Source organism: Balearica regulorum, chromosome 4 (genome assembly GCF_011004875.1).
Source record: "Balearica regulorum gibbericeps isolate bBalReg1 chromosome 4, bBalReg1.pri, whole genome shotgun sequence".
NCBI classification, from domain to species: domain Eukaryota; kingdom Metazoa; phylum Chordata; class Aves; order Gruiformes; family Gruidae; genus Balearica; species Balearica regulorum.
In genome coordinates, this window is record NC_046187.1 from 30,285,366 (window position 1) to 30,299,978 (window position 14,613).

At 42.1% G+C, this 14,613-nt stretch overlaps 1 protein-coding gene across 1 annotated transcript in view; it reads right to left on the reverse strand.

Annotated features, from left to right (window-relative positions):
• Positions 1 to 13,982, reverse strand: part of SMARCAD1 (SNF2 related chromatin remodeling ATPase with DExD box 1) — a 45,620-nt gene extending 31,638 nt beyond the window's left edge. The window contains exons 1-3 of the mRNA XM_075751603.1: positions 13,721 to 13,982; positions 13,181 to 13,436; positions 2,990 to 3,164 (exon numbers count right to left, since the gene is read on the reverse strand). Coding sequence (XP_075607718.1) covers positions 2,990 to 3,164; positions 13,181 to 13,382 — 377 coding nt within the window. The 5' untranslated portion in view covers positions 13,383 to 13,436; positions 13,721 to 13,982. The remainder of the gene's footprint in view (positions 1 to 2,989; positions 3,165 to 13,180; positions 13,437 to 13,720) is intronic.
• Between the last annotated feature and the right edge of the window lie 631 nt (positions 13,983 to 14,613).

The window sequence follows — 14,613 nt, forward strand, 5'->3', positions numbered from 1 at the left end:
AACTTGTTACCCAAAGCAATAGCTCCTATTCAGGACAAAATAAAGCACATGTGGTTAAGTACAGTCTTCTGTTTGCAGTAAACACATTTCATCTTAGCAAAGGAAAGAAAAGAAGGAACAGACAAGGGAAATACCATGATTTACCCTCATATTGTGCTATAAAAGGTTACCGGCCAATTTAGCAACAACCATGTTAATACATTTCATCATTTCAGCAACGTGAATTACAACAGACCATGTCAATTTTGTCTCAGTCTTGCTAGTATTTATTTGTTCAACAGATAGAGATGCACACAAGTTCTTTGTAAAAAATTTCCAGGTGCAGTATCAACTCTCTGTCCTAGTTTTCAGCTCACTAAGAAAATTCAAAGATCCTTATGCAGCATCTATAAGCATCTAAACATGGGAAGAACCTTTCTGAAAAAGCAAAGTCCTAAATTTACTGGAAGATTTATTATTAGAGCTAACCTGCAGCAAAAGCAATCCCTATGTTTTTCATGATATTCAGTTGCACAGACAAGACTAAACCTGAGCACAGGTATCCTATCCTACTGCCCTCCATAGACACACAAAAATCTTTCCTGAATCAAAATTAAGTGAACTGTATGGAGTTTGCCATTTTGTAGTAACTTCACCATGAGAAAAGCTTGCCTGCAGGTCTCTCTACAGATAAACAGGCAGATTGCAATACAATTTTGAAAGTAGTAGTAACATGCCACTTGCATGGAAGAGAGACACTATTTTGAGACAACTGTTCATCAAATAATCTTTTTCGCCCTATCCTGTTCAAAAGGCACGCACAGCCACGAGGACTCTCTGGTTAGGCCTCTTAGAGTAAAAAAAAAAAAAAACCCAACAAAAAACCCCAATCAAAACCAACTTCAAAACAAAAAATAACCCAAATTCCTCTTCAATCCACCAAGCCATCTAGTTGTAAGCTTTAGAAGGTGAATCCAGCATCCACTTAAAGTCTTAGTGAAATGGCATATTAAAATTCTATTAGCATATTTCAGATCTTTTTTGCCTTCCTAAAGAAAAGTTTATTTACAAACTGCATTTAGAAAAGAAAAACAATCCAAATGGAAATGGTAACACTGTAATTACTGTATCCTCTCCTATCAGGGATTAACATCTAGATACTTGTCAACAAAGCCAAAGCTACACACATCATAAATCTTGTCCTCTCTGTATAATCACATTCTTATCAAGCATGAAGAAACACTCATTTAACCACTAAATGAGTATGACTCCAACCCACAAAACCTTGTGTTATAGTTCTGCTTTTTTCCAACAGAGTCCAGACAGTGACTCTGGTAGTGGAGCTTGTGGCATACTTCCTTTTAGAAAAATGTGCTTTCTGCTCTGTCCCTTATTCAGGATAAGGGGGACTGGGATACCCTGCAAAAAGAAATCACAAAACCCCCAAACACTAGGTAACACACTAAAATGCACGGTGCAAAGACACTCAAATTGACTGATTCTGTGCAAAGCTGGGCTAAATTCAGCACAAGCCAGAGCTCTTAAGTTTGGCCAGATCCAGGCTAACTCCTGCCACGCTCTCTGTTTATTACCCTCAACCAGAATGCCACTTGCAAGACATCGATTAGCACCTGAACCAACACACTCTGCCAAAGTGTCAGGCACTGGGGTGGCTGGGGCATAAGAAACCAGTGGCTACACAGGAACAGTGAAGAGTACAAGAGGATGCAGCTTACGTTCAACAATCCCACTAGCAGTGCCTTTGCTGTCTGCCTCTCACTTCCAGTAATTGGAATACAGGATAGAAATTGCAAGCTGTGGCTCTGCAAGTTGGATCCTGCACAGCTTATTAGCGTCAGCTCCACGCTGCACAAAACCGCTTGTACTGTTTCCAAATCAGGTTGATCCCAGCAGCAGTGTAACTATATTTACGCAGCACTGCACACAAGCCAATTCAGTGCACGCAACCAGCTTGCCATCTCTGTATCCTTGCACAATCTACAACTTAAACCATAGACAGAAACAGGAGTTCAGTCTGCTAACTACCAAATTATTTAATTTTTTTTCTTACCAAGTATCTGCCTTAAGTTGAAACTTCAGGGAAGATGCATTAAAAAAATTCAAGAATTTCAGACAATAGCAGCAGGGAAATGCATTCTTTCATTTCTGCTGACAAGCTCCAGTAACTCCATACTCTTTGTAAGGACTGAAAATCTGACAAGAGACTACACCTGTTAAGGTTGCTATTCCCATAAAAGTTTTCCACAGATTAGTTCAGCCTGATTACCAAAAAAGGAGGTTAAGCTATCTTGCTTTACCTAGCACAAGAACATTTAAGGAGCACAGACAGTTACCACATGCTGGTCATACAGACATATAACTAGCAGGTAATAAATAGCAAGGGTTTCTTTAAACCATTAGAACTCGTTGCACAAGATGTCTGTCTACATCTTGTCTCTCCTACGCTCTCAAAGTTGCCTTTTTAGCACACACACAAGTGACTCTTGCACACCATTCACTTCTCTCCCAGCTTATTGAAAAATATAAATTTCAAAATCACTAAAAAAAGTTTTCACTAAGCATAGCAAACACATCATGCAACTAATACTTAATTTTAGCTCAGGAACTCTGATACTACATGCTGAAGCTCCACTTACTTTCCTGTCTGCTATGGTTTCATAAAAAAATGAAACAAGCTAAAATCAACTTTAAAACTAATAAAGCAAGTATTTTATGGTTAAGCTTTCAAATGCCACTAAAAGAATTTCAGAGGGGCAAATGCACAAACATGTAATGAACATCCCATAACTCCTCCCTCTTAAGCATCTTTGAGAAAATAGCCTAAGAGCTGGACTCTTCTTCCCTGGAAGTCCAGTAAAAGTTTAGTTAGGGGCAGGTAAATCACAAACCAGTATACCAGAACCTATTCTCTGATTTTCAATTCAGTATTTCAATTTAGAACATCACATCAGGTTGCAAAAACATTACAGAAAGCTGGCTTAAAGCATACATTACAACCGCATCTCTCCTTGGAGCCCTGTTTTCTTTCGCAGCACTGACGTTCCTTGGTTCTTCATCTTCACTGTCTGAAGACACATCTAAGAACCGTACCCCTCTTCGCTGCCTGAAATAAGATTTTCCCCTTGTCCTCTTGGCTTCAGGAGTTTCTGGGATGGTGGAGTACCCTGTATAAGCCATTTCAACAGGAGAAAAGATAGGAGACAATGACTTATGACTTACAACTTCAAATGTTTATCTGTACTTAGAGCATCAGATAGCTTCCTTATGCACAGCAACCATTTAAACAGAACTCACATCCTTATGCAAGGAAAATTCCTGTAAGCTGTATTTCTTAAAGTGGTAACTTACCTGACAAAAGATCCTTAGCCCTCTTATATCACACAAATAATTTTTACACCACAAAGTTTAAGAGATCACGTATTTTAGGTTAATAACTACTTATAAATACATTTTTGGAAAAATGAATACTCAGCAAAATCCTCTGAACTACTTCCAGGCTGATCAGGACATGGATAGAAACATACCGGTGTATCTGATGGTTGATTTATGATCTGCTTGTCTTAATGTCTTAATGAAAGGGAACATCAATGTTAGACTGCAGAAAACTTGGAAGCTACACCAAGAAACTTGACAGGTAAGTTGCAACTCTTATAGAGATACAATCTATTTAGCCAGTCTTTTCCATGTTATGCTCCAGATGATTTTTAACAAGGAAGTTTAGCATATGGAAGGATGCTTGGTATTATATATGAAGCATCAGGATATACAGAAGCTATATATAATCAGGATATGTCACTGTGAAGACATCTCATGAGCCATATACTACCTACAAATACACTTGCAAAATTGACCCACTATACGTGTATTAGCATGTATTAACTTTTCAGTTCTGAACACGCTTTTAAGACAACCAAAAGCATAAGCAGCCAGTCTATTCATATAATCCCTCAATCAGTCAAGTATAATGCATGACTAAGTTCCCCAAAGTCCACTACACCTAAAACCAACTCCATGCACATATCTAGTTGGGGAAAACATAACCACCCAGGGAAATCTACACAAAACCTGACATACAAAATAGGTCCTGAACCTTAAGTGGAGAGAGTATTAGAACATAGTTAAAAAATAAAATCAAAAAGCCTGTGCTTCATTAAACTTTGCCCTGTCACTCTCTTTCAGCACAGTACCAAACACAGCTAAGGCACAGCAGGCTCTAACTGCATATGTTGTGTATTTCAAGGTGGTTTTAACTAAAACTCTGATGCTCCCATATAAGCCTGGGCAAGGTAAAACACATGGCTCAATCCATTGCCTATGGCGCCTAGAACTGTTTTAGAAAATCCTAAGGAAAAACCCCCCAATTTTTAGTTGATACACGTGGACTTGAACATGCAGCTTCTAGCTCTTCTGTCTTTAAACCTACACTAAACAGAACTAAATACTTGGACACAATTGCCACCTCTCAAGTGTGCGATTTCATGTCAGTAAATGAGTAAAGCACTCAAGGCGCTTTGCGTAAGGTATGAGCCAAGAACCGTAGGTAGCCTGACCTAATGCAGCAATCCCAGGTATTCAAGATTTCATTCCTTTCTACCACTTTACCATTTTACAGTTTGAAAGAAAGAAGAATTCATAAACCGAATGATTTTGTTTAAGACCAGACAAATTATGGACCCCAGAGGCATACTACTGAAGAGAGGAAGATGAATGCAAGGAGCAGAGACTGTGATAGCTGCAGACAGCATTTTCTGTATGAAAGTCATCTTGCAGAAAATAAATTTAAAATCACTAACTGTGGCAGCATTTGATGGAAACAAAGGTAAATCAGCAGTTTGCTGACATGGGAAACTACTAGGTGATACTGGCTTTGAAAGGGAAAGGTATCCAATAAACCATAAAAAATATGGTACCAAATGTTACATAGTGCACTACTGAAAAGGAAGAAGACTTGGAAATGGAGCTTATACTGGTTAAAGGGATAGGAGTGAGTCTACCTCAAACTTCTTTAATGTCCACGAGGAAACGTAGATAAGGGTTCAGTGACAGTTCAAAAATGCAATCATTGAAGCCTTAAGTCTTCAGATGACCTTAGCTATGCATAGGAAAAAATCTTATTGAAAATATGAAACACTTCTAACTAGGCATTAGTCCATCAGTTTGGAAACAGAGGAGCAAGAAGAAGGAAAAGCACACAATTATCTTCAACTTTTAATTCACAAAAAAACACCACAATCTGTCAGAGAGTTAGTTACAAGTAAGAATTATCTTGTTTCAGCAGAGAAACCCAGGTTTTAATTTCCACATAAAAACCTCTATAATCTGGCATTTCCATGTTTCTTACTGACTGGGTTTAATACAAAGGGTTTTCTTTGTCTTTTCTTCCGAAGAAGAATCTGCTCCCCGGGTGACTGGTGAATTTTACCTCATACCTGCTGCTGCCGCCACCCAGCCCGCCCTCGTTTCTCTGCTCCAGAACCAGGGGCACACCAACAAAGGCTGCCTCCTGCTCCCCTCCTGGCTCATCAGGACAAAGGTCTGCTGGCAGTGAACACACATGCACCCCGGGGACCCTCCAGTCACTGGCCTTACACACCCAGCACACCCAGGAGGTAGCCTCAGTCTCCTCACCTGCTGGGGAGCACACTTCCCGAGCACAGGAACCCCCAGGACCCACACCCCACTCTGCTGTCAGCACAGACTCCCCGCACAGGCTCGCAGACACACGCGCCACGTATCTCTCCATCCTCTACTCGCTGGCCAGCATCGGGTCCCCTCATCTTGGGCTGCCCCACACACAAATGGGCAACTCAGACCCTCCGGTCCCTCCCTGGTTTCCCAGGCTGCTTCACCTGCTTGCTGGCTCATCCCCTGGTACCCCCGCTCCCTCCGCAGGGGGTGGCACCACAGACTCACAGGCCTCCACAGCCCACGCTGGCCGTCACTTGATTTTCCACTCACTTTGTCACTCCAATTGCTGGCACCCCAGGCACGTGGACAGACCCCTGTGACCCCTCATCTTCACTCCAGCTGCTGGCACTAAGATCCCTGTGCACACAGAACAGATTCCTCTCACCCAGGAGGGCAGCTAGAAGAGGATTTTAATGAGAAGACAGGGCTGACTATGGTGATCATGAACAGCACATGGCCAGACAAGTACACAGACCTGTCTACACGTAACCGACCCGTTATCCCCTTACTCCTTTATTTTCCCCACACTTATTCCTCCTCAAGCCACTCTCATCCCTCCCTCAACTTTTCTTCCTCCCCTTAAACATCCCATAGCAAGTTTTGTACAAACCCGAAAAGCTCTTACTTGCATCTTATACCCTGCAAAAGTAGCAAATGGTGCTCCCAACAGCCTTGCTGTTGACTTACGGTGACGGGCATCACCTTCAACTCATGGGGCTGAGAGCCCTCCTGTGAGAGCCCTGGGAGAAGCCAGGACAGAGGCCATTCCTCCGATTAGGTTATTTGGGCTCCCCCACTCGCCACTGTGCCTCTGCATGAAGAGGAGCCTTTTACTCCGTGACACAATACAACAAATGCCACCTATGTGGCTGGTATTGAACTAACAGGAGCTCCCTGTGGTTGATAACTTCTGATTTATGTTGTAAGAAGATGGGTGAGAACACAGAGGAAAACAGATAGAAAAGACCTCAAAGTTAGAGACAGAAGAGCTATGGTTTATTAAGAGCCTCAGTGAAGGACGACAGACAGTGATATACTCTGAACTGGGGTGTTGGATGGGTGAGGGGGAAAAAAAAAAGTCTCCACACAAAGAGCTCTGAATCCCAAATAAGAAAACAGACAAAACAGTTACACAGAGAAGGTGCAGGAGAGTCAGCTACAAAACTCCTAGGACAGTTGAGTTTTAATGATACAACTGTCAGTGTGAGTCCTCATATAAAAGGATTTTGCATCCTCATAATGCAAATACAGCATCATGGGCATCCTCTCCCCTCTAGCACATCACTCATTTCTTAAAACTCATGTGCCTATAATCCAAACACCAGTGGTGCTTTCTCAACTGTTAACTCTGGAACCATAATTCCTGCTGGAAATAAAGGTAGTTTCTTCTGCCTCTGTTCACTAACACAGAAACTTGCTGAGTTGAGTTACTACAGAGTGTAACACTAGTTTTCAAAGCTGATTTCCCAGCAAAGACTAGGCATGGAAGAGGCTAGAATAAATGCATCTGATAATCAAATGCAGAAATGAGTTACATGGTGTCTAATTCCTTTGCCTGTGATAAAAGGCCTCAATTTTAACTGAGTTATCGTAAAAATCTAAACCTTTTCTATCACTTTCAAAACATGATAGAGGATTATGGTAATGATTTTTAGAAGATACAAAAGTCGCACTTTGCAAAGTAATCTTGTTAACTTAAAAAGCCTATACATGCATAAACTTAGGAAGGCCTAGAAATTACCAGTTCTGAAGCAGTAACATACAGTCCCAAAACAGGCTTCCCTGCAATCAAAACCAACATGTTGGCAGTAGGAAGTTCCTCAGTGTTACCTTCTTCTATCAGTCCATGTTTGGAAGGAGACGTGTTGTCCTTGACATAGTTGCTTTCCTTATCTGAAAGCCATGTAAGTTTTAAGATGAACACAGGAGAAGAGCAAGAGAGACCTTTGGGGCAGGGGAAGGGTTGGAATTAGATAATCTTTAAAGTCCCTTCCAACCCAAACCATTCTATGATTTTTATTAGATTTAAACATACGGATGCAGGCAAAATTATTTCAGCAATTCCTCTCTAGAAAAGAAAAATAAAGCAAAAAATTCTGAAGGTTATAAAGTTGGGCTAGCCGAGCAAGGGCTATCACAATAGGACAGAAGTAAGAGTGGCAAAGAAGATGTGAATGGAAATGTCAAAACAGGTCTGTAAGAAACATGGGAAGTTCACATCTCTACTGAATCAACAGAATTGATCAAGCCAGTTTTAATAATCTTTGCCTTGTAGGTCAGACTATATTCCAAACATATTCCTCCTACAAGGAGCATGACATGCAAATGACAGGTACTCATGACAGCTTTGCTAAGAAGCATCCTTACTGCATTTTTTTTTAAAACGAAACCAAGGAAAGCTTATTTTTAAAACTGTGTTGTATTTGTAATTTCATTCTTTACAATATATACTTTAAACATCTTCCAAAGTTTTTACTGTTTCACTTCGTGACTTCTCATTTTATTTTTACTTTAAACAGCCATCGCTGTCCAGTCCTCATGACAACTAACTCCCATACCTATGAAATACTGAGTTGCCTGGAAAAAGCATTCTTTCTCCCAAAAAAGCAGTATTTCCCTCTCCCCTTCCTCCACCTATTTAACTGAACAGAATCCCTTTTTCTTCTTTTTTAGGGGCGGGGGAGAGCAGAAATCACATATGTAATAAGAAGTCCCCATAGTTAGAGCAAATTATAACCTTGTAGAGCAGTAACAGATTAAACAGTTATTGCTACAGCATGTAACTACTGGAGGCAGAATTTCCTGATTATAGGTGATTAAAAAGGACTATTAAGGAATGCTTGCAATCGTAAGACCAGTGTTTGACTCTAAGGCCAGAAATAAGAAAACACATAAGTATCCCTAACTGGAGATATAAACAACAAAACCAAAATACAACAACTGATTTTTGCTATGATACAAAGACTCCATAAGAATAACTAGATCAAACTGTCTATGATTATATGGAGACAGTGTTAAGTTATGGAAGGTACTCAAATGGGAATGTTTTCATAATGTTAGTCAGTAAATGTACAGTTTCAACTGCTCTTGAAAAAACTTCACTTTGATTTTTTTTTAAATCATATGCACTACAGTCTTTCAGAAAGCATATACATAGTGCAGAGCTATAATATATTGCCCTATAATTCTAAAGATAACTTCCTACACAAACCTACATCACACTCTGAGAAAGTCAGCCTCTTCTCTCCCAAATAAAAACAAAACTGAGGTAATACTTAAAAGTTTATCACATTTACTGACACTGCACAAGAGACATTGTCAAATAGAAAGTAATTTCCACCCAGTTTCGGAAAGCCGTATCAAATGCACCCTGCTCAAGACTACAAGCTCATTAATATTCCATTTTCAAAGAAAAGTCATTATAGAATGGTTTGGGTTGGAAGGGACCTCCAAGACCATCTAGTTCCTGCCATGGGCAGGGACACCCTCCACTAGACCCAGCTGCCCAAAGCCCCATCCAACCTGGCCTTAAACACTTCCAGGGATGGGGCAGCCACAGCTTCTCTGGGCAACCTGTTCCAGTGCCCCACCACCCTCACAGTAAAGGATTTCTTCCTAATATCTAAACTAAATCTACCCTCCTTCAGCTTAAAGCCATTACCCCTTGTCCTATCACTCCATGCCCTTGTAAAACAGCCCCTCTCCAGCTTTCCTGTAGTCCCCTTTTGGGTACTGGAAAGCTGCGATAAGGTCTCTCCAGAGCCTTCTCTTCTCCAGGCTGAACAACCCCAACTCTTTCAGTCTGTCTTGATTTGCTAAAATAATCCTAAGTATCAGTGTAACTCTAAGATGCTTCTTAAAGAGACCATTTTAAAATGATGATTACTTCAACACATCTTCCCATGACTCCTCAGAAAAGTTCACTAGGTACCACTTCATTACTTTTTTCCAGCAGTGCTTTAAGCAGAATTATACTTCGTGAACTATGACGCAAGCAAAAGACGTGACTTCCTCAGATCATAAACAAAATGACGATAGTTGAGAACAAAAAAAAAGCTGTCCTGGTGCAAGTGAATGACATGACACACTGAACATTGTAACCTGAAAGTGCAGTTATTCAGGTTATATATTTGAATTTTACAGAGAGGATATCAACAAAATCAACTGTCAATAACAGGATTATATATAATAGTTTAATTTAATCTACAGCTTTTATTTCAATTCATTGTTGAAGCTTTGTAAGCATGCCTTTTGAATACAAATCTAATTTTAAAATTCATTATCATAATTATTCCAATTATAGAAATGGAGCAGAACTGTATTAGGACTATACTAATTAGAATAATCTCATTATGTTAGTACACCAGGCTATTTACATAATTAAAAGCATCTAATTGCAAGTTAGGAAGACAGCTTCATTGTTTTCTTAACAGACTAATAGAAACCAAGTGCGTGTATTATTTAGTAGATAATACTAATTTTTACAGAAAATTGTACTACACCACTCCAATGCATTTTTCCAACTCTTTAGAGAGGTATCTTTCAGATATAATTTGATAACTGCTCCCATAGTTCATTTCTACCCCTCAGTTAAATCATGTTCAGAATTACCACCTACAACTTGGCTACAAAGCCAATTTTGAATATGCACAAGTATATAAAGATGACCAATTCTTCCAGCCATTATACTATAAATTGCTTATTTAAGTGTAAGGTATGCATGCTCAATATAAAGCAACAAGAAGCCCTACATACATACAAACCCAGGGTGCAGAACAATCTATCAATATTAGTTTGTTCTGGGAAAACAAAACAATTAGCTAAAGAGATCATGGTGTTTCATGACACAACAGACATCATTTGACTATTTTTTCCAAGATTAATTAAAACAATTATCTTTTTGTTAGATGCATATTTCAGGTCATGTGACAAAACAGAAATCCCTAGGAAGTGATACTGAACCATTTGCGTTCCTGAAGGAAAAAGCCTGATTTTAAAATTCTTTTTACATATGCAGTATGATTGCATGCTACCAAATGAAGTAGGACAAAAAAAAAGCCATCAGCTATTGAACAACTTTTTTTTGTTTGTATAAGTGAAATAAAGAACAATCTCCTCTTGTCCCTCCAGTTTCACGTAACAGTATTTTGTGAATCCACTGTGTTTGTCTTCAGAAGAAATAAGAGTAATTGCTGCCTTCACATGATTTATTGAGCACTAGGGCAAGTTATTTTTGGTTAACTTGGTGTAAACTGCTTCTCATACAAAACAACTCAATACTTTGGACTTATGTACTTAGCGGCAGACAGAGCACGCAGTGCCATAAACTGGTCATCTCTACCTTTTCTGTGATAATACAAGAAAAGCACAAATAGCTGTCCATTTTATTTGGCCCAAAGCAAGAAAACTTCTGTCTTCCTGTCACTAATTAGGAAACAAGAAGGACAGGCATCTGCTCATCAAATCTAGTTTCCTCTTTTACATTAAAGTGCCTCATATCCTGCAGACAAAATTTAAATGTGGGGTTTTTTGTTAACTTCTGTAGATGTAGAAAATGTTATTTGATTTTTAAAATGGTTAATTAATTCCTTTAAATGGGTTACACAACAATGATGTGCAAATAAGTGGAAAAAAGTTACCAAACCACTTCACCTCCTGTCTGTGAAAGATGAAGCAATATGTAAATTAAAAGTACTAGTAATTACACTTCAATTTTAAATTTTAATTAGCACCCCAGTTCTACACCAGCAGCTGTGTCCACATACTCTTACGTAAGTTGGCCACTTGCTGCAGTTTTGTCTACACTTGCACTCTACTCTTTTTTTACTGGTAGCTACCATCATCTCCCACTAGTTTTCCTCACAATTACTAGGCCTTCCACAACAGTTTCTCTTTTAGGCTGCCCTTCATCTTTCCTTTTATTACCTCATATCTAAACTCGTACTCATGCCTCTAAACTGAATATTACATCCCTTCTCCTCAGTCCTACCTCTGTAGAATACAAGCCAAGAGAGACCAGTATTTTGAAAAACAACAAGCTCCAAAGTTTGCTGGTCTTGCTAGTTATGGTCTACCTACATGCTTCCACTGACAAAGCGGAGTCCCTAGGCAGTTTAAAGGAAAAAAGTGTAATAACCATTAAAAATAAATAAGTCAAAGACAAATCAAGCCACAAAACAACACAAACCAGTTTGTTCACCATCTAAGAAGGGTACCTGCATCCAGTAACTCCTACACTGCACAAGACAGTGACTTATCACAAACAGGAAGACAACACCTGAGGAAGTGCACTTCGGAACAGAGTGCCAGTTTCTTCCTGCAATCCATTACAAAGCACACACATGCAGAAGCCACAACTAACAGTTGCTTGCTGCTTGTGTTAAGCTCTCTCTGCCACCAAAACATCCTCTTTGCTAGTGGACAGGCTACTTAACTCCAGACAGGCAACTCTCAAGCCAAGATTAAAAAATATAAAAAAATTCTTCTAAAACATAAAGCACTGATAAATATTTACTAATGTAAACATGAGAGCAGTTCAGTCAACTGAAAACAGTCAACCTGCACGAAAACCAAAATTCATGGAATAATAAGTATCAATTTACTATAATATTGATTTGGCTCACCTTTAAAAGAGGAACTCCTCCTTGTACATGAAAGGTTCTCTGTTATCGCATAGATAAGGTACTACGATAAACTGCCTTCCACCAAGGGCAAGTTGTATGCAAAATAAGTGTAGTTAAACACCAACTGATATTGCGGCTCCGTTACTGACTAAATGCATAGTCAAGGTCTGTCTGATCTCTCCAGTAACACTTGTGTCTTGACATCTCTATCAGAAATCATATGGACTGTTGAAATGTACAAAATAACCAGCAACGAGTAATTTCTGTTCTTCCATTCTTACTCCCTCAGTAATAGAGAGGCTACTGGTGAATGTGATTAGACAGCTGACAGCTGTTACAGTTGTTTATTAATATTAGCTGACAAATGCAAACAGAAACAGCGCATCTAGCACGTCCGCCAAACAAAACGATAAATTACAACACAAGCAAGTTTTTCACATTTCCATGAAAACCACAAGCTACTGCAAGAAATTTGCATTTAGCAGACAACTAAAAGTTGTGTGTTTTTTCTTTTGAAAACCTTGAGATACTATATTAGGTTAAAATAAGTATCAGCAAAAATAATTAATAAATAAGAAAATGTAACATACTTCAGACATTTAAATTGTAGCTTGTTTACTCAACTGAAAAAAATTGTTTCAGCTTTAGTTATCAGAAAGGTACTGAAAATGCACAGGTTCAATTAGAGCAAACGCTGTTACAAATAAGGATACTTTTGTGAAAATCGCTGTGAAATATGCGTGCGTAGGAAAGCACATTTGCAAAACAAGCAGAGAGTAAAAAAAAATAAAAAATTAAAATAATTATTTTATTTCTAGAAATGAAGTGCTCACACTGTTCTTACACTACAAGCAAAACACCTGACTCACCAGTTATCTCTGTCACATCCGAAGCTGGAGGATCTGGCCTGTTGCTATCATCCGTAGCTTCCTCCTCATCCTCTCCAGCAGCGCTACCCGCCGCAGCAGAATTAGCTGCCTGCACCTGGGCGGCCGAAGGAGACACAGTCTTCTGCTCCGTGTTTTTTCTCTTCCTCTCAAAGCGAAAGCGGTCCAAGTTGTAGAGGCTCATATTAACCTACCGCGCCCGTCTGCAGGAGCGAAGACGGGCTCGACCGGGCAGTTTCTGTGGGAAAAGCCAGGAAGAGGAAAGGAGCGGCAGGGCTCGTCAGACACAGCTCAGAAAAACCCCGGCGAAGCGACCGGCGGCCGCGGGAGCGGCCGGAGGACCCCGCCGACCGGGCGCTCCCGAGCGCGCGCCCCCGTTCCCAGGGAAACGGGAGGCCAGCGACGCTGTCAGCCAGCGGGGAAGGCACCTGCCCACCGCCTCCCTCCCGCTCCCCCGGCCTCCCTCTTCCCCCTCCACGATGCCCGGCATCCCCGGGCCCCGGCCACGGGCTCCGCACGCACCTGACGGGCACCGGGGCCGACACCGGCGGGGCGCTGGGGGCCGCGGGCGGGAAAGGGAGCGAGCGGCACCGACGCCGGCCGGCCCGGGCCGGCCCCCGAGGCACCTGGCTGCCGCCGCGGCAGCACGGAGAGCAAGGAGGGGGAGGACGGGGGCGGCGAGAGGCGGCCCGGGCGACGGGGAGCGCAACGCTCCCCCAAGGCGGCGGCGGCAACGGCCCGCTCCCTTCAGATTCGATGCGCGGTGCCGTCGGCGCTCGGTTATTACGTCACCGCCTCCCCACCAATCACCTCGCCCGTACTGGGCGCGCGGGCGCGTGCGCCTTCGCGCCTTTTCCCTCGAGAGCGGCGCAAGCCGGTTCCTGCCCCGCGCGCGGGGTGACCGTTGGCCTCCGCGGGGGCAGGGGAGGAGCGGGGTGGCAGCGGCGGCGCGCGCCGGCTTCACCGGGGTCCCGTGTGGCGGCCGCGGCTCCTGCGGGTACGTCTCACATCCACGTGCGGGGCTCGAGCGGGCAGCGCGGGGCGGGACCGGCCCTGCCCTGTCAGGGCCGCCGGGCCCGTCCCGCCGGGGGCTGTGCCTCGCCTGTGGGCCTGGCTCTCACTGCCGCCTCGCAGCTTCCCCACCGCGGGGGCGAGCTAGGCTTGCAGCTTCCCGCCTCTGGTGCTGCATGGATGCCGGTTGATACCGATGATTGCGTGTTGCTCTTCTTCCTACGCGACGCCCACGTTGAAAAGTCTGGGTGGGGGACTGAGAAGAGAGCAGCGGAAAAGCTCTGGAGTCATAAACCGCAGGATTTAGGGCAGTTTTCAGCCTAGGTTCGTCAGCACGCTCCCAGGATTGCGTCCCTTTGGCGGGACAGATGAAGGGAAAAGCACCTCCCTTTGAAGCCTTGGGC